The 19193-nt window shown below is 34.9% G+C and overlaps 1 protein-coding gene and 2 pseudogenes across 1 annotated transcript; 2 read left to right on the top strand and 1 right to left on the bottom strand.

Annotated features, from left to right (window-relative positions):
* LOC104700458 (protein NUCLEAR FUSION DEFECTIVE 4-like) lies at window positions 8315-10422 on the top strand. The gene is made up of 2 exons (XM_010415981.2): window positions 8315-9484; window positions 9807-10422. The coding sequence occupies exons 1-2, from the start codon at window positions 8358-8360 to the stop codon at window positions 10234-10236; spliced, it is 1557 nt and encodes a 518-aa protein (XP_010414283.1). The 5' UTR covers window positions 8315-8357; the 3' UTR covers window positions 10237-10422.
* On the top strand, window positions 13658-14931 carry LOC104700456 (annotated as a pseudogene).
* Window positions 16203-18686, bottom strand: LOC104700457 (annotated as a pseudogene).

The following is a 19193-nucleotide window of genomic DNA, read 5'->3' as shown; positions in this document are numbered from 1 at the left end:
TTGTATGCAAATATTTCATCGATGTCGACATCTTTTCGGTTCCATTTAATTCCAGACATGATATAATTTAATGAGATCTCATTATTATCAATACCTTCAGGACCTTGAGGTTCAGCGTCCCAAACCTCATTCGGTACCTTAGGATTTTCCGCGTCCATGTCTATATTTTCCTTAACCTCGATTTGATTTGCACTTTTCTTTGATTTCCGAGGGTTCTTATCTTTGGAACCTATTGGTCTACCACGTTTCAAACGTGTCTTAACGTGCCTTAGACTCTGTAGCAACTTGATTGTGTTCCTTTTGAACATCAATACGTACTGGTGCATTACAAGCTGATATGTACGATTTCATAACTCTCTTTGGGTCAACAAAGGAATCTGGCAATTGATTAGCTAGCTTTTGTAAATGTATAATCTTTTGGACCTCTGCCTCACATGCTAGAGTCCGAGGATCTTGCCAATTTAAGGATGTTTGATTCCATGATATTTCTTTGACCAGCTTGTTTGTCTCTCCACCCAACATAGGAAATTCGGATTCAACAAACTGATAATCCGCATATCTAGCCTTAAATAAATCACCCGTAGTTGGCTCTAGATACTTAATAATGGTGGGAGAATCATATCCAACATATATTCCCATCCTCCTTTGAGATCCCATCTTAGTTCTCTGTGATGGTGCAATCGGTACATAAACGGCACACCCGAATGTCTTTAGATAGGATATGTCTGGCTCATGACCCGTTAGTAATTGGGATGGCGAATATTTATGCTCACCAGATGTCCTGATGCGTATAAGTTCTGCTGCATGCAATATTGTGTGTCCCCAAACCGACACAAGAAGCTTCGACCTAAGGAGTAATGGTCGAGCAATAAATTGAATACGTTTAATAAAGGATGCAGCTAATCCATTTTGTGTTTGTACATGTGCCACAGGATGTTCCACACTTACCCCCATGGACATACAATATTCATTAAACGCTTGGGATGTAAATTCACCAGAATTGTCTAAACGTATAGTCTTAAGTGGAAAATCTCTTTAGTTACTTTGACTGGTGATGGCCTTATAATGAGTTTCCCTTGTGTATATGCTACACACGTGAGATTTTTAGTGATAACTCGTCTCTCTTTAAGAGTGTACCCATTTGAATTCATAATTAGCTGACGCATCATGTTAGAACCCGGATGGCCAAGCTGGTCATGCCATAAAGTGAATTGTTCATTGAACATCTTGTTCATTGCCATATTAGCTTCTATCATATTAATCTTAGCATGGTAAAGACCAGTGGGTAATGTGGGTATAGTCTCTAGGATTTTCTTAGATCCTTGGGTGATTTCAGTAATATGTAGGAACTCTTGGTTTCCTTCACCCTTAGTTTCAACATGGAAACCATTCAAACGAATATCTTTGAAACTCAATAAGCTCCTCTTTGAGCTGGGTGAATATAAAGCATCACTTATTTCAAGATGTGTGTCATTAGACTTGCTATACCCGCTATTGTGCTAATATTGACATTTTTCAAAATGAGATTTTGCAAAATATTTCTTATCATTTAAAATTGTGTGGCTTAATCCACTATCCACCACAATTATATTCTTGTCCTCAACCATTTCTCAATATGGACAAGAATTATGTTTTAGACATAAAAGAATAAAACAAACAAAAATATATTGAAGGAAATAAAATAATTGAATTTAAACCAAAATCATAATCCAATAAAATTCAAATCATGAAACATGGAAATTAAATCAAGACAATATTTTAAATTTAATTATCCTCTCCTAGACAATCCGAAGTCTAATAATCCAATTGGCCATCATTCTCATGGTCGAAATCTCTTTCACCATCGAGATGAACCAGATTAGTTTCTGGATTCTTTTTTCAAATTCTCTTGATAGAGATCAACAAGATGCTTAGGTTTTCTGCATGTCTTTACCCAATGATTCTCCATACCACATCTATGGCAAATGGATTTGGTCTTATGTTGCGGTTTGAAAATTCCGCGACCTCTACCTCGACCACGACCGAAGTCTGATCGATTCCCACGGCCATGACCATCATAATTATTTCCATGGTAATTGCCACGACCATCACGTCCTCTTTCACCACGGCCACGGCCGTGATACTTGCTTCTATGGACGTAGTTAGACTCTTTAGTCTCTTTAGGCTCTTTCTTGGTCATATCAACCTTGTGAGCTTCTGGTAATGGAGTTGTACCAGGAGGTCTCATTGCACTGTTCATTAGTAATACTCATTGTTCTGCTCAGCAAGTAGCAAACAAGAGATTAGACTTGCATATGTCTTAAAGTCCTTTTCACGATACTATTGCTGAAGCAATATGTTATTGGTGTGAAAGGTTGAGAATGTTTTCTCTAGCAAGTCTTCCTCAGTAACCTCTTTACCACATAATTTCAAGATCAAGACTATCTTAAATAGCTCTGAATTATACTCATCCACGGATTTATAATCCTGGATCCTTAGATTTTTTCAATCGAATTGAGCCTTTAGTAGGAGCACCGTCTTTTGATGTCCATATCTGTTTTTCAACTCTGTTCAAAGGTCAAGAGGATTCTCAATGGTAAGGTACTGGTTCTTGAGACTCTCAGCAAGATGATGGCGTATTAGCAAAATCGCCTTGTACCTACTCTTTTCAGTACAATCATTATCATCCTCAATGCACTCACATAGGTCCTTTGATTTCAGGGTAATTTTAGTGTCCAATGCCCATTATAAAATACAAAACATGCACCCGATTATTTTCATGCGGTATTTAAGACCGAACCATGCAATCGTTTTGGATTATGCCATGCGGTATTTAAGACCGAACCATGCAATTAATTTCATCTAGGTCATGCGGTATTTAAGACCGAACCATGCCATTAATTTCGTCTAGGCCATGCGGTATTTAAGATCGAAACATGTCATGCCAATTTTAGTAAATAATTTCTTGTCTATTAATACATAATTAATATATGCATGAAACAATCCTAGACAAAAATATAATCTAGTATGAACAAGAAAATATGCAAATAAATTCAGGGTTTTAGAATTTCCTCTTATAAGTTTTCATTTTCTCTAGATAAGATTATTTCCTTTTTTAAGTTTTCTTTTTTAGTTTAGTAAATTTTCCTATTCTGAATAGAATTAGGACAAGAGGTTTTAGGAAAAAAAAATTCTCTTGGGTTTCGATTTTAAGTTCTTAGTTTTAGGGTTTCATGCAAGACATAGAACAATTCCGATTTTAAGTTTTCAATTTATGCAAGACATATCACAATCAATCAATAACAAACAATCAATCCTAAGCAATTCTAAACCTCATACAATCGGATTTTAATGTTTTAGGGTTTAGAGTTTTAAGCTTTAGGGTTTTCTAGAATTTAGAACTTTAGGGTTTGATTTGTTGATTATGTAATTGTAGATTTTAGGGTTCTAATATATTTAAGAACAGGTTCGATATATGTGTCCGATGAATTCGATTTATTTACCTTACACCGTTTGGGGTTGACTGGAATTGATTCGGGAGCTAAAGACCTCGGATATACCTTGAGTTTGATCACGAACCTCGGACTAGTCACGAACAAAACTTGTTCACGAACTTAGAACCGATCGCCGAGCTTGAATAATCACGAACTTGATCCGGTTGATAGCTAGGACGAACAAAGGATGTTGTGCGGCTGCTTTAGGGTTTTAGGGATTTTTCTCAGTTGGAGTTTAGGGCAAACTCGTGGTGATAACGTGTTATGAAAGTTAGAGAAACTCGAAAGATGTATTCTCTTCTTGTTATTCATTATGTTCGATAATCATACATATATATAGTGAAAGATAAAGCCCTAAGTACAATAGGCTTAAACTGACTTAACTAAAAGAACAAAGCTGATGGGTCTTGTAGACTTGGACATGAATATGAGCTGGTTATGGAGATCCATCCTAAGTTATTTAGGACACAAACATCATTTTAAATCATATTTCACCCTTCAAACTAAGTGAAAACGAAAACAAAATTACAAACAATTTCCATTAATAATCGCTGCCACATATGCAGAAAATGCAGAAAGTTGGCGGGAAGCTGATCAACTGATAGGCACCAAATTAACTGTTTACAAATGAATGATGAAAGATTTATTCGTGTGACAGATTCTTAACCGTCTACAACGATTTCGATTCAAAATATTGTTCTAATGGAAAATATTCTATTAGTGTGTGGGAGCGGGTAATTTGAAAGATCTAAATGGATTTTCGGCGTTGATGGTAAAAGAGGAAGTATGATCTTATCTGCTAATGCACAATTTGTATTAACTTGATAATTGTTGGAGTATTTTCTTCTACTGGTTAAATTAATATAAACGGAAAAAAAATATTACTTTTAAATTTTTGTGCTTTTGAGCAAAAAAATTTTTTTTAGCAAACTCATTCAATTTTAGCTGTTTATACCATTGGCACAAAAGTTGTATTGGTTCCCATGCTACACTCAGACGTCGAAAGGAAAGTGTGCATGCGATGCGATTTGTTTTTACATTTTTCAAGTAGTTTAATTAAGTTAGTCAGAATATCGCAAACGAGTTTCTATTTTGTATGTTTAAAAATTAAGGTAGTTGTATTGGTTCCCATGCTGCACTCACAAACAATGTTAAATAAATATTAGTCTTCATACAAAGGGTTGAAACATAAGCCGAATTGGCAACTGGAGTAACACTGGATCAGTTGGTGTGTCTTCTGAAATTATTGGAAACTATCTGATGATGAACAGTTGTACTTCAACCAACAAGATACGACTTCTTTCTTAAGTTTGCTGTCTTATAACATTCTTCCTCGTATTTTTCCCCCCTATTATATTCAATCTTTTTGCAATGAGACTCTTATTATCTTAAACTATACTGTATATTGTCCCATGTATAAACCATATGCCAAAGTGACAATTAAAAAGTTGGTCAATGACGGGCGAGAGACGGCTTCGATCCTAAAACCTTTGCTATGCTTGTGCGTTTCCGATAAACAAGGGCATTAATTAACATTACCAACAAAACGAGAAAGAGAATTAAAAGATCATTATTATACTAGTATTGTATAATTATAATGCCAATTTCTTTTGATTAGTGAATTTTTATTAGTATGTTTTTAAGAATTTGAATAATTCTGCCGAACAAATTAATATATTGGTTAGACTTTAATTAAATAGTAGTTGAATATACCCTATCATTGTGTAAAGTACAAATAAATGAGCGAATTGAATTATAGCTCCATATTTATTCTATACAAGTACTTTTTTGGTCACAAAACGTGTTTTGTTGTAAGTATTTCCAATAATGCTTAACTTAGAAAATTTAAATGCATGGTCTTAGTCTATTTTTTGTAAAGTTGATGTTTAATATACAATACTTGTTTTGTTGTAATTCATAAGTTGTCTACTGTTATCGTGTTAACATCCGGATTTAAATTCGATATAGTTTGTGTTTCAAATCATAGAAGAAGATATGGGACAATACATTGTCAAAATCTAAGAGTCCAATGCAGAAATGAAAATTAAAAGCATAATGTTCAGATAAAAGGAGGAGTACACATAGCAGTATACCAAATGTACATATCTAAGCAAACGTAATTAAATATGGTCATAATGTTGATGTTGGTGATCGCTGTCCTTAATATCTTAAAGTTAAAACGAGGCACACATAGCATTATAGAAAATGAACGTATCTTTGCCAAATTAAATATGATCATAATGTTCATTGAGGATGTTGGTGCTCGCGGATCTTATATCCTTAATATCTTTAAATCACACCATTGAATGTAGATTCTGTCAGCAAAATTTGATGTTCTAAATGGAATGGACGAAGACAGTTTACTTAAACTTTTGGTCCTAAGTGACATCACTAATTTCGTTTAAATCCAAGCAAAAATAGATACTCTTACATTTCACTCTTATAATATTACATATTTCATGTCAGAGTTTCTAAGATATACAAAATTTAATCAAGAATGGAAGTTCTTTGGTACCTCAAAAAGGGAAATTATGCTAGGAAAATAATTAAAAACAACTATTAAAAAAACAAACTTCTAATGCAAAAGTAAAACAGATTTCTAACTATCTTCCCTAGTAATTCTCACACCTAAAATATGTTGCCTATCTTGGTTTTCCATCTGACTAAATTCAAGTGCTTTCTGTCTAATTATTTAGTATTTACCCCCCTAACTCTACCATCTTATTTTTCTTTTCATTTACTCATATTATTAATTTTGTTTTTGTGATTGTTATATAGTGGGAGACTAGTTGACTCTCTAATAACAGCCGAAAAAGTTTTCCAAAATTCATGGCTGAAAATGATGATAGATAATTATGTACTAAGCATGTAAGCTTAACAAATTTACCTCCCTGACTCCATATATTACCTATATAGTAAGGACATAATAAGCCCAAATTTCTATGTTAACCTTTCAAACTATATAATTGATACATCTTTCTACATATACTTAGAAAATTCTATTAAAAAAAAAAAAAAACTGATGGCAATGAGTAACCAGGATGATCATATCTCATTGGGATAAACAAATATAGCAAACAATTTTAACTTTACCTTTTTAGAAAATTTGACATCAAATAGGTTTTTTTTTTTACATAACATTCGCCAAGCTTTTTTTCTTTTACAAACCCAAGCTAAAAATTAACTATCATAATTTTCATGTTGAAAAATGCGTATAACACGAATACCCAGGTATTTCAAAGAAATATTAGTTCAAGACAAGACGAATTACAAGCTTTTTATCTTAATTACTTCCCTGACTCTTGCATTGTTTTTCCCTATCACTTGCAAAGTTAAACTTATGTTTCATGTGTTTTACAACAAAATGTTTTTAGCCAAAAGTTTCAATATAAACAGCTTAAATGAATATATCCAATTAGCTTCAGATCAAATCCTCCTTTATCTATTTGTTTTTAAATTGTCACTAGTGATTCACAAAAGTAATTGCCATACATATTTGAAAAGAAAAATCCTTGGCTAACCAAAATTAGTTACTTCAAAATATCAAATGCTAAATTGTACTATTAAATATGAAAAATAAATATATAACTGGAATTTAATGCGTTTAAACCACAGAAAAAAAAAAATCTAAAATTAAAATTGATTTCTTGAAAACATAAGTAACTAAAAAAAAATACAGAAAGTCGTTCTTTTTCTAACGATCCAAATTTTCTTAAAAAAATATAACTCTATATAATAAACCAAGTATAACAACTTTGTAGTCATTGACAAAAAAAAAAACTTTGTAATCATTAAAATTAAAAATTTGTAATTAATTAATCAAATATATCGATATTAATATATCTAAAATTTACTCAAATTAAATAGCATAAAATTAGTTTCTGCATAGTATGTATATATACATATATATATATATATGTATGTATTTATATCTTGTTTTAACATGATTTGATTTCCTTTACATATATATATTGAGGCATGAATTTCCTCTTTAGAATACATTGATATATGTATATATTGATGTTCAATAATAGTTCAATGTTCTTTATTTTAAAATTCATCTCTTTCTTACGTAATATTATATATACAAATCTATTGCCGACTAAAATAAATATTTGAACCTGTAAAAACATAAATTACCAAAAAAAAATTGCTTCTTAGGGAAGAATATCTGAACTTAATCCAAACTCCAAAGTAATATAGGTAAAGGAAGAATTTGTGTATATTGAGGCATGAATTTCCTCTTTAGTAGAGGTAGTTTTTTTCTTTGTACGAATCTAATCTAAGATTTATTTTGATTTGTATTTATTTATTTTGCAAAGTAGATAATAACGCAAGTAAAAATACAAAAATTTGTTTTTGTAAAAAGGCAACATCAGCATTAAATTAAACGTATAATAAAAAGTTAAAAACCCAACCTCCTCTTTCCTTTTCTTGTATTACTAAACTAACCACATCTTCCTTCTCCTTACCACAACATATCAAAAATCCTATTAAGATCATAAAAACGTAATCTAATCTCATTGATATAAATACAAATCCTCCCCTCAGCCAGTATTGCTCAATTTTTATTTCACAATCTCTTATTCTTTTTTTTCTTTTCTATATCACACTCAAGAAACAATANTGTAAAAAGGCAACATCAGCATTAAATTAAACGTATAATAAAAAAACCCAACCTCCTCTTTCCTTTTCTTGTATTACTAAACTAACCACATCTTCCTTCTCATTACCACAACAATCAAATCCTATTAGGATTATAAAATCGTAATATATTCTCTTTGTTATAAATACAAATCCTCCCCCCTCCTCAACCAATATTGCTCAATTTATTTCACAATCTCTTATTCTTTTTTTCTTTTCTAATATCACACTCAAGAAACAATGTCTCCGAACGTTCTCCCATGGTTAAGCCTCGTCGCTGTCCTCTGGCTTCAATCTTTCAATGGCACTAACTTGAGTTTCCCAGCTTACTCTTCACAGCTTAAAGAGTTTCTCTCCATCTCTCAGTTTAAGCTAAACTATCTCTCGTTCGCCTCCGACGCCGGGAAAGTACTCGGTTTCATCTCCGGGATCGCCGCCGTTTATCTTCCTCTCCCTCTTGTCCTTCTCGTCGGAGGGTCACTAGGTTTTGCCGGCTACGGTCTCCAGTATCTCTCCATCGCCAAAAAGATGTTTACATTGTCGTTCCCACAGATCTGGTGTCTTAGTTTCTTGGCCGGGAACAGTATCTGTTGGATCAACACGGCTTGTTACATCGTGGCGATCAATAGCTTTCCGATGAACCGTCAAGTCGCCGTGGGGATCACGGCGAGTTACCAAGGTTTGAGCGGGAAGATATACACCGACATGGTCAACTCGTTTTCCAACTCGTCTCCACGCGAAGCAGCTTCGGGATATCTCTTGCTCAACTCTCTCGTACCATTGGTCGCTTGTTTTGTGACGGCTCCTATGTTGATGACACACGGAGGAGACAAGACGACGTCGTCTACTAAAGATGTTAAAGTAGGGTTCATTGTTTTGTTCGTCTTGACTATAGCCACGGGGATCTACGCGGTGGCTACGAGTCTTCTCTCAGCTCCTACGGTTTTAGTACTCGTCGGCATTGCTCTGTTTCTTTTTTCTCCTATCGGTATACCAATTGGAGTTTGGTTCAAAGAGCTTGTGTCCTCTAGGAAAACACAACAAAAGGTGCATGATCTTGAAGCTCCGGAGAAATTCGAATTTGTAGAAGAAGAAGATCGCACGAAAGAAGAAGAAGAATTCGAGAAGGCAATAGTTGGAGTTAAAGAAGAGGTCGAGTGGACACAACTATGGAAGAGGCAAGACTTTTGGATATATTTTGGAATTTATTTATTCGGTCCAACGGTGGGGCTAGTTTTTATGAACAATCTTGGTCAGATCGCTGAGTCTCGCGGCTGCACCGCAACTAGTTCCTTGGTTGCTCTCGCGTCGTCGTTTGGATTTTTTGGCCGCTTGCTTCCTTCGTTACTCGACTACTTCTTCTCTAGGTAAAAATCACTTAAACCCTTTTACCCTTTTGAATTTTGATTAATTAGCAAGATACTACTTATTATAAAACTTAAATCAATTATTTCTTAATAATACAAACTACGTTGACCTAGCACGTACAATTATAACAAATGTTGCATTCCTTGCATCTAACGTGTTCGTTCTCATTCATCGAATAACCTTCGACAAATCGACACTTTCTTTATAATCAATCCCCTAATTTTTCGGTAATTTTTATGCTTATATTCTAATATTTATTTCTTTTTTTAGTTTTTGTCCGAATGCTAATTATTAATCTTTATTTGTTTTTATTCATTACAGGAGCAAATACATGCCATCAAGTCCGGTCTCTATGGCGGTTTCATTGGTAGCCATGGTAGCTTCGTTTCTCCTCCTCCTGGTCGACTCCGACATCTCTCTCTTCATCAGCACGGCGGTGATCGGAGTCTTTTCCGGAGCCTTGACTTCACTATCCGTCACAATGACCGCAGAGCTTTTTGGGACGAAGCATTTTGGAGTTAACCACAATATTGTTGTTGGAAGCATTCCCATCGGATCTTTTGCTTTCGGTACGTTAGCCGCTAAAGTTTACCGCGACGGAGCCGCCCTCTACGGGGATGACGGCAAGTGTTTTGGGATGCATTGCTTTCATACCACTTTGGTATATTGGGGAATGCTCTGTTCGATCGCCGCCGTCCTTGCCGCCATTTTGTATGCACGCAACCGCAAGTTCTATTCACACAAGCCGTAGAAGAAGAAGATGGAGTAGAACAAGAAGTTTTTTTATGGCAAAACGTAGCGTTTCCCGTCGTTAGCAGGCCAAGCAATATGTTTTGGTAACATCCATAATTTTGTATTTAACCGATATAAACCGGTTTAAGAGTAACCGATAGTCAGGTTTTTTTGTATATGAGTAAGGATGTAAAAAATTAGATAGAGAGAAACAAAATGATGTATACTGAAATCGAATTTTTTAATAAAGATCCTTTATTTTAACAAAAACATAAAATAAAGATCCTTTATTATCATTGTTGCTGAATTAGTGCTAGATCATTTATGAATACTGAAGAATTTTAAACGACTCTGTTTGATTATTAGTGGAAAAAAAGGACTTGAAGAAATTTTGGGTGAGCCTAATTAATATATGCAAACATAATATTCTGTTGGTACGTAGTTGATGTTCTTGTTGGTTCGAACGTGGGTCCAAGAAATCGAGATCATGCGGCTCTTATTTTAAGTAATTTTATTGGGGACCCTAGCAATAATCAATATGTACTCTCACCTAAATCGAATTATTTGTATTACTCTATGATGTCGTCCAGATATGTTTATTTGGTGTAAGTTATTATTAGACGTCGGTTTGAACATATTGCGAGAGAGAGAGAGAGAGAGAGAGAGAGAGACGACGTGAACGTTCTCACCCACATAAGAGATCTTAACCAATATATATGGTCGAGATCAAGACATGCAATATATTACGCAGAATTTAAGATTTGAGCTTCATACCTATACATAATTTATGCCGCCATAAAACTTTGGCAATTAATGGAGACTTTTTACAGGAATTTTATTTTAGATTCACACTAAGTAGTGTAACTAAATGGGACATGTATACTTTAGCATATTTGCACTATATTTTTGTTACCGAGTTAGAACTCATGTTCAAGAATGTGTAACAGTGTAAGTTGTACTATGTGATAAAAAAAAATTAGTACTGACTTTGTTACACACATATATATATATATATATATATATATGTGATATATAGCTGCAATTTCGAGTTGGCATAAGATTTTAACATGATAACAACACGACATATGAATAGTTTTTTTTTCTATCGTATGCTAAAATCCAGGTATCTAAATTGTATGGATTTTAATATGAGCAAGATGAAAGGAAAATAAAATAAACCAGCTTTTAAAATTTTTAAGATGTAATTGTATACAACCAGGTGTAAATAACTTGGAGATAGAAAATGTATCATTCTTTAAAATTTGTTGTCATGATCAATGGTTAAGTCCACGAAACAACTTACAATAGATGATACCATACGTGGCCACTGAGGTGGCCTGTCCAATTTACACTCACGCTTTTAAACAAGCTATCTGATGTGTGTATGTTAATTTTACATAGTCTATAAACTCAGAGTACCATTTAAAAAATTAACCAAATTGCATACGGTCTTTAACATGACTACTAGCATGTAGCATCTTGAGTCTTCGTACTAGTGGGTATTACATAAACATTCTTTTGTCAACATTTTGTAAACATCTTTTATTACATAAACATTCTTTTGTCAATATTTTGTAACATCTCTTATTGTATATTAGTAGATCATAATCATGGGCACGACTATTTTTATCGAGAAGCATATTTTCGGTATTGTTTTTTTCGTAAACCGCCGTAAACATATCACTAGAGATCTGTGTATTTGTCGGTTTTGAATCTATCTGAATTGGATCTTTGTTCATATTTTGTCGGTGTTGGAACTTTAACTCGAACCTTGGAGATCTTCTTCAACTACGGTTCTCGCACGGTTGAGCTCGAGTTTGATCAACCTCCTTCATTAATATGTAACATCCTTGGTGCTTCAAATTCTGCTAGTTGTCCGGTTTCTTCATACTTTGTGTATATAACATTTTTTTTATCAATAACAAATTTAATATCTCATAATCTCAAAAATTAAATAAAAAGAAACTCAAATAGCAATGTCAAAAATTTTGGCCAATTTATAAGATGAATAGCCATTTGCAATCATGTCTCCGTACTATTCGACTCAAAGGAAGTTTATGGCCCATATTATAATAAATGTATTTGTTTTAATTTCCCAATTTTTTGTACAAAAATTATAGTTAATTAAGTTAATAAATAATACATTCATTAGTTTAAATAATAGTACATTGTTGGCTTGTTGCAAAAGATTTTGTATTTTTAATTACACCGACCAACAAATTGTTTTTTACCTTTTGACCAATTTAGTTTCAAGTTCTTCTGTTTTTGACCATACTAGTTATATCTTTAATTAGATACTGTTTTCTTTTTATCTTTTCTTTTTCAGTCTCAAGAAAAACAAACTTACAAAATAAGAGAAACAGCATGGTTCAAAAACTAACTCAGTCCTACAGAGGTCAAAGCTCATTCCCTTATAAATTACTAACCAAACACATTTCAAATTCAACAAAGTAAAATCAACAAAAAAAAATTCACAATGTCTACATCCAAAACTATAGTGTTTGGTCTCTTCGTTGGAACACTTATCGTGTCTTGCAATGCGGCTGCAAATGTCACAACGCAGCCGCTTTTCCCAGCGATTCTAATCNAATTAACAAGACATATATATCTCTGACGCATCAGTGACATCAGATATGACGCCATAGGGACAAGGTCGCTTTCTCCATTTTTAGGACAACCAAATTTAGCAGTGGATACAAATCGTATGATTTACTTGTGTATTGTGTGTTCGACTTCTTTAGCTTTAAAATAGCCTTTACCGTTTTATGGAATTGTTTCTTTCACTTGTATACACAACCTTGAGAAATCAAGCCACTCAAAAAGGTGCACCCACTATTTGTATAAGAAATCTTGTTTACTTGTTCCAAATGAACCAACAATCTTAAGAGAGCTTGTGTTTGCTTTTACGATTTACAAAAGAAAGAAAAAAGAAAACTGAAAAATGTTCGAAAAGGTAAAATGTCAAAACAACATTTTACCATTGCATTGAAACAGAGAGACCTTAATGCGTGTGTGAATCAAGAACAATGTGAAGTGAAGAAACTTTATATGCTTCTCAAAAAAAAAAAACTTTTATCAGATTCAATGTAAATGAAACATCAACCATATAACAAATTCTATCAAAGGTGCACAAAAAATAGATGTGATTAATGTTAAGACTCTCAAACAGCTTGATGAACAGCTACTGAAACAGAACTAACCTCTTCATCACCATCTTCAGTCTTCTTCTTAGCCATCCATGGTTTCGCGGCTTTCCACTCTTCCCAACCTCTCCTTACATCTTTCAATTCCTCGTCCATCAAACCATCGTTCCTATCCAAATGCTCCACCCACTCTTTCCATGGAGATTTTTCAGAATCCAAGAATATACTCACCTGTGGAACCATCACTGCTCTGTAAAACTCCTCTATATCCTTCTCCACNACAAAAAAAAATTCACAATGTCTACATCCAAAACTATAGTGTTTGGTCTCTTCGTTGGAACACTTATCGTGTCTTGCAATGCGGCTGCAAATGTCACAACGCAGCCGCTTTTCCCAGCGATTCTAATCTTCGGCGACTCAACCGCAGATACAGGCAACAACAACTACCATTTACGAACCGTTTTCAAGGCTAAGCATCTCCCTTACGGTGTTGATCTCCCTGGCCATGAAGCTAGCGGAAGATTCTCTAACGGCAAACTAATCTCTGATGTCATTGCCTCCAAACTTAACATCAAAGAGTTTGTTCCTCCGTTTCTACAACCGAACATCTCCGACCAAGACATTATCACTGGCGTCTGTTTTGCATCGGCCGGTGCGGGTTACGATGACCGGACTTCGCTCTCGAGCCAGGGAATACCAGTCTCACAACAACCAAGCATGTTCAAGAATTACATTGCTCGCCTCAAAGGTATCGTAGGAGACAAGAAAGCAATGGAGATCATTAACAAGGCTTTAGTGGTCATTAGTGCAGGGCCTAACGATTTCATCTTGAACTTTTATGATATCCCCACGAGACGTCTTGAGTATCCTACTATCTATGGTTACCAAGAGTTTGTCCTCAAGAGGCTTGACGGTTTTGTCCGGGTAAAAATCGCATATATTTTCTTTCTCTAGGTCCGAAACCAGTAGCTGATATTTCTTTTTTGACTCTCGAATCTTTACCTCTTGTGTGTGCAGGAGCTTTATAGTTTAGGTTGCCGTAACATTGTGGTTGGAGGGTTGCCGCCTATGGGATGTTTACCGATCCAAATGACCGCGAAAATGAGAAACATTTAGAGATTTTGTGTGGAACAAGAGAACAAAGACTCCGTTTTGTACAATCAGAAACTAGTAAAGAAACTGCCTGAGATCGAAGCGTCTCTACCGGGAAGCAAGTTCCTTTACGCCAACGTCTACGACCCTGTGATGGACATGGTCCAAAACCCTAGCAAATATGGTATATACATTTTTTCCTTGTTACGCAAGTCATCTAAAACTCTATCTTACTAATTTATGCAATACATACTTAATTACTTATCGTCGTACAAATGAAAACAGGATTCAAGGAAACGAAGAAAGGATGTTGCGGAACAGGATACATGGAAATGTCCTTCATGTGCAACCCCCTTACAAAGACTTGTCCGAATCACTCTGATCACTTGTTTTGGGACTCAATTCATCCCTCGGAGGCTGCTTACAAATACCTTGGCAACTTTGTGGATGCTCAGATAAGTGGGTGGATCAAGGCTTAAATCACTATAATTTACGAAATAATCAATTACAAAATGTATTAATTGTTGTCTTGGCAATGACCACGGTACACGTACGTAATACTGATACATCTATGGCCCTGTGAGGATCTATGTATCTAACGGGTGCTGTATACTGGATTTTCTTATATTTGATATTTGATACTCTCATCATGTTAATCAATACTTTAATCATCAATTTTTTCGTTCCAAAAACAAAGTAATTTCTTTTTTTTTTTTTTTTTTCTACATGAATGGAAAAAGAATGTTCTACAACATATATCGTATAACGCCAAGAGTCAAAGAGACAATAAATTCCAACAAAATTCAATTTAATGATCCTTGAAGACGACATGTTGAGACGAAGATTGTGCTGCATCGTCAAAACGAAGAGTGTGACCAAGAGAAGCGNTTTTAGGACAACCAAATTTAGCAGTGGATACAAATCGTATGATTTACTTGTGTATTGTGTGTTCGACTTCTTTAGCTTTAAAATAGCCTTTACCGTTTTATGGAATTGTTTCTTTCACTTGTATACACAACCTTGAGAAATCAAGCCACTCAAAAAGGTGCACCCACTATTTGTATAAGAAATCTTGTTTACTTGTTCCAAATGAACCAACAATCTTAAGAGAGCTTGTGTTTGCTTTTACGATTTACAAAAGAAAGAAAAAAGAAAACTGAAAAATGTTCGAAAAGGTAAAATGTCAAAACAACATTTTACCATTGCATTGAAACAGAGAGACCTTAATGCGTGTGTGAATCAAGAACAATGTGAAGTGAAGAAACTTTATATGCTTCTCAAAAAAAAAAAACTTTTATCAGATTCAATGTAAATGAAACATCAACCATATAACAAATTCTNCTCATTGCTAACTTCCCTACTTAATTGATTGTGATTTTGATATCTTTATGATGCAAATTAACAAGACATATATATCTCTGACGCATCAGTGACATCAGATATGACGCCATAGGGACAAGGTCGCTTTCTCCATTTTTAGGACAACCAAATTTAGCAGTGGATACAAATCGTATGATTTACTTGTGTATTGTGTGTTCGACTTCTTTAGCTTTAAAATAGCCTTTACCGTTTTATGGAATTGTTTCTTTCACTTGTATACACAACCTTGAGAAATCAAGCCACTCAAAAAGGTGCACCCACTATTTGTATAAGAAATCTTGTTTACTTGTTCCAAATGAACCAACAATCTTAAGAGAGCTTGTGTTTGCTTTTACGATTTACAAAAGAAAGAAAAAAGAAAACTGAAAAATGTTCGAAAAGGTAAAATGTCAAAACAACATTTTACCATTGCATTGAAACAGAGAGACCTTAATGCGTGTGTGAATCAAGAACAATGTGAAGTGAAGAAACTTTATATGCTTCTCAAAAAAAAAAAACTTTTATCAGATTCAATGTAAATGAAACATCAACCATATAACAAATTCTATCAAAGGTGCACAAAAAATAGATGTGATTAATGTTAAGACTCTCAAACAGCTTGATGAACAGCTACTGAAACAGAACTAACCTCTTCATCACCATCTTCAGTCTTCTTCTTAGCCATCCATGGTTTCGCGGCTTTCCACTCTTCCCAACCTCTCCTTACATCTTTCAATTCCTCGTCCATCAAACCATCGTTCCTATCCAAATGCTCCACCCACTCTTTCCATGGAGATTTTTCAGAATCCAAGAATATACTCACCTGTGGAACCATCACTGCTCTGTAAAACTCCTCTATATCCTTCTCCACTTCTTTTGATTCATCTGTTGCTTCCACCCCAGGCCTCTCAGGCAGTCTACGCACTTCGAAACTGTTTCCTCTCAGGATCAGTACTTCAGATGGAGCAAGAGGCAAAACGATTCTTGTGAACTTGTTTAGTGATAGTCGTATGATGTCCCTAGGAAGTAGCTCTCTCTTCACTGCCACAGCTGTCCCAATCATCTTCCGTATCTAACTTCCAAACATATTACAAAATTAACAATGATACTGTAATAGTTACACTACTATAAGCAATCCATGTTTTTGTATATATACATTACCTGATGTAACATGAATGATTCTCCCCATATGGAGATTTCTACAAAGCCAAATCCAAGTGAATTCTCCAGCTTTCCACTACTACACCGAAACACTTTTCTGAAATGAGCACCGCTCAGCTTATCTGTCTCATCTGGCTCGTACAACCATCTTGCACGACTGTTCACCTGAGAATTATCAGAATCAGGAGGAAAATGGTCATCAGATTCTTCACCATCCACTTCTTTTTCTTCTTCTTCTTCAAGTTCTCCGTGGTTCTCCTCTGTAAACTCTGTTTCTGATGCTTTGACTGATTTTGGTTTCCTTGGAGGGCGTCCGTTTCTTTGTTTTATTACTTGATCAGATTTCCTTCTGTATCGTGACCGCTGTGTATAGTTATGGAAAGGATACTCACCCTACACAATTAAAAAAAAAAACAGTTTCAATGAAGCAAAAGTATAACAAACTTGAAGTCTCTAATAACCAAAGTAATGATGCAAAGCTGTCACCTCAAATTCTTTTAAAATTTCGTTGAAATCTGTAATGTGATGGTCAATCTCATCGGAAGTAAAGCTGCTCTTGATCCCGATAATATCAACAGGAAGAAGGTACGAATACTTCCTAAGTGTACACTCTCTTCGGGGATCAAACCTCCTGTGAAGATATAGAGCTTATAATTGTAAACGAGTCAAGCATGAGATTGCAACCTATGATATCAAGCTTTTATTCAACTTTTCAAATGCTAGAATCATATAGCACCAAGACCAGGACCATTATAGAAGGTTCTCGCACTCACCTATTTGATGGTAAAACACTGAAAACTCTGATATTATCAGGAAGATGTTTACTAATGCATTTAGCAAGAACAGTTCCCTGAGGATCATCCTTCCACGCTGTCTCAGGGATCTCCATTTTCAACGATATCGATGTCGCCAAAGAATGAACCTAAAACATAACGAAAACCAAAGGCATACATAGACAATATTTGCATTAGAAGACAATCATTAGCTATGGAAACAGAGCAAAAAAAGAAAAGCTTACTCCTTTATCAGTTCGACTACTTCTAGCCCAACCAATCTTATGAAGATCACCATAGTTACTATCTCTAATCCCACCTGCCTTCTATATAGCAACTTCCAACTCACCCTCAATAGCTACAAATTTTCAAATATTTGAGCTTAACTTAGCATACTAGTGAACATCAAAACATAATCTTTACAGAGATGCACAAGGTAAGATAACCACAAATTTTTGAAATTGGAGGAACTAGTAGAAGAATCAGGGTTTAGGGTTTATGCTAAGTATCACTATCAAGTGTAAAAATCCAAACTTTAAGACAAAAACACTTACTTTTGAGAGAAGGGTCGTCTCTTTGAATCTGCAAACCTGAAAATGGAGAGAACAAAGTCACAAACTTTGTACAGAACAGTCAAAATCAGTCTGGAGCTAAAAATCTTACCTCTGTAATCAGTACCCACGTACCCAATTCGAATAACCACCTTCTTCTTCCGATATGATTCCCATTTATCGGAAAGAATTTGGTCGGAGCTTTTTGAACAAGAAGACGGCTGAAATGTGGCGGCGGAGGAAGAGAATCGTACTAAAGCTGGTGTGACCCGGATAAGTCGGGTCGGATACCAGAAGACCCGCGAAGGAATTGGAATTCGTAGAAACGATACTGCCATGACCAAAAAACAAAACTTGGCTAGTTCTGTTGTTTCTAGAACCGGAGCTAACATAAAAAACTCCGGTGAATTTATTCTCCCAAACTGTGTGCCGTTTTGGTGGAGTTAAAAAACGTGTAGGTTTTAGAGATATACATTAAAAACATCAAGACGTTGGAAACTTGTTTTGACGTTTTTTTTGTTTAAAGTTGAAAGCCCTACGTGACTCTCCAAGGGGAAACTATATAAACCCTCACGCCTCACGTCTATCAAACGTTTCATCATTCATCACCTTCGTTTCTTTTCAACGCTTCCTTAGCCCACATCTCATCTTCGGTTTTCAAACTTTGAAGATAGTGAACATTTCAGAAGTGCACTGGTGATAGACGATCCTGATGTAGCAAAGCAAGCCATGCAATATGCATATATATGTATGTATTAGTTTTTCTTCATCTCTGTACGAATTACTCTATTGGGTCTTTTTTTTTCTTTTTTTTGGACTAATAATGCATATGGATCTTGAAAAGCAAAATAAGCTCTTGAGATCAGAGGTCGATCGTGATTGTGGTCCACTTGGTAT

This window comes from Camelina sativa, chromosome 7, assembly GCF_000633955.1.
Source record: "Camelina sativa cultivar DH55 chromosome 7, Cs, whole genome shotgun sequence".
NCBI classification, from domain to species: domain Eukaryota; kingdom Viridiplantae; phylum Streptophyta; class Magnoliopsida; order Brassicales; family Brassicaceae; genus Camelina; species Camelina sativa.
Note: the sequence above shows the minus strand (reverse complement) of the source record. Positions and strands in the feature narration are given on the sequence as shown.

What these genes read in the sequence shown, in the direction of transcription:
- LOC104700458 (XM_010415981.2), top strand. Translation starts at nt 8,358, where the DNA reads ATGTCTCCGAACGTTCTCCCATGGTTAAGCCTCGTCGCTGTCCTCTGG. An exon ending in CTCGACTACTTCTTCTCTAG is followed by an intron (nt 9,485 to 9,806) that starts GTAAAAATCACT and finishes TATTCATTACAG; the next exon opens with GAGCAAATACATGCCATCAA.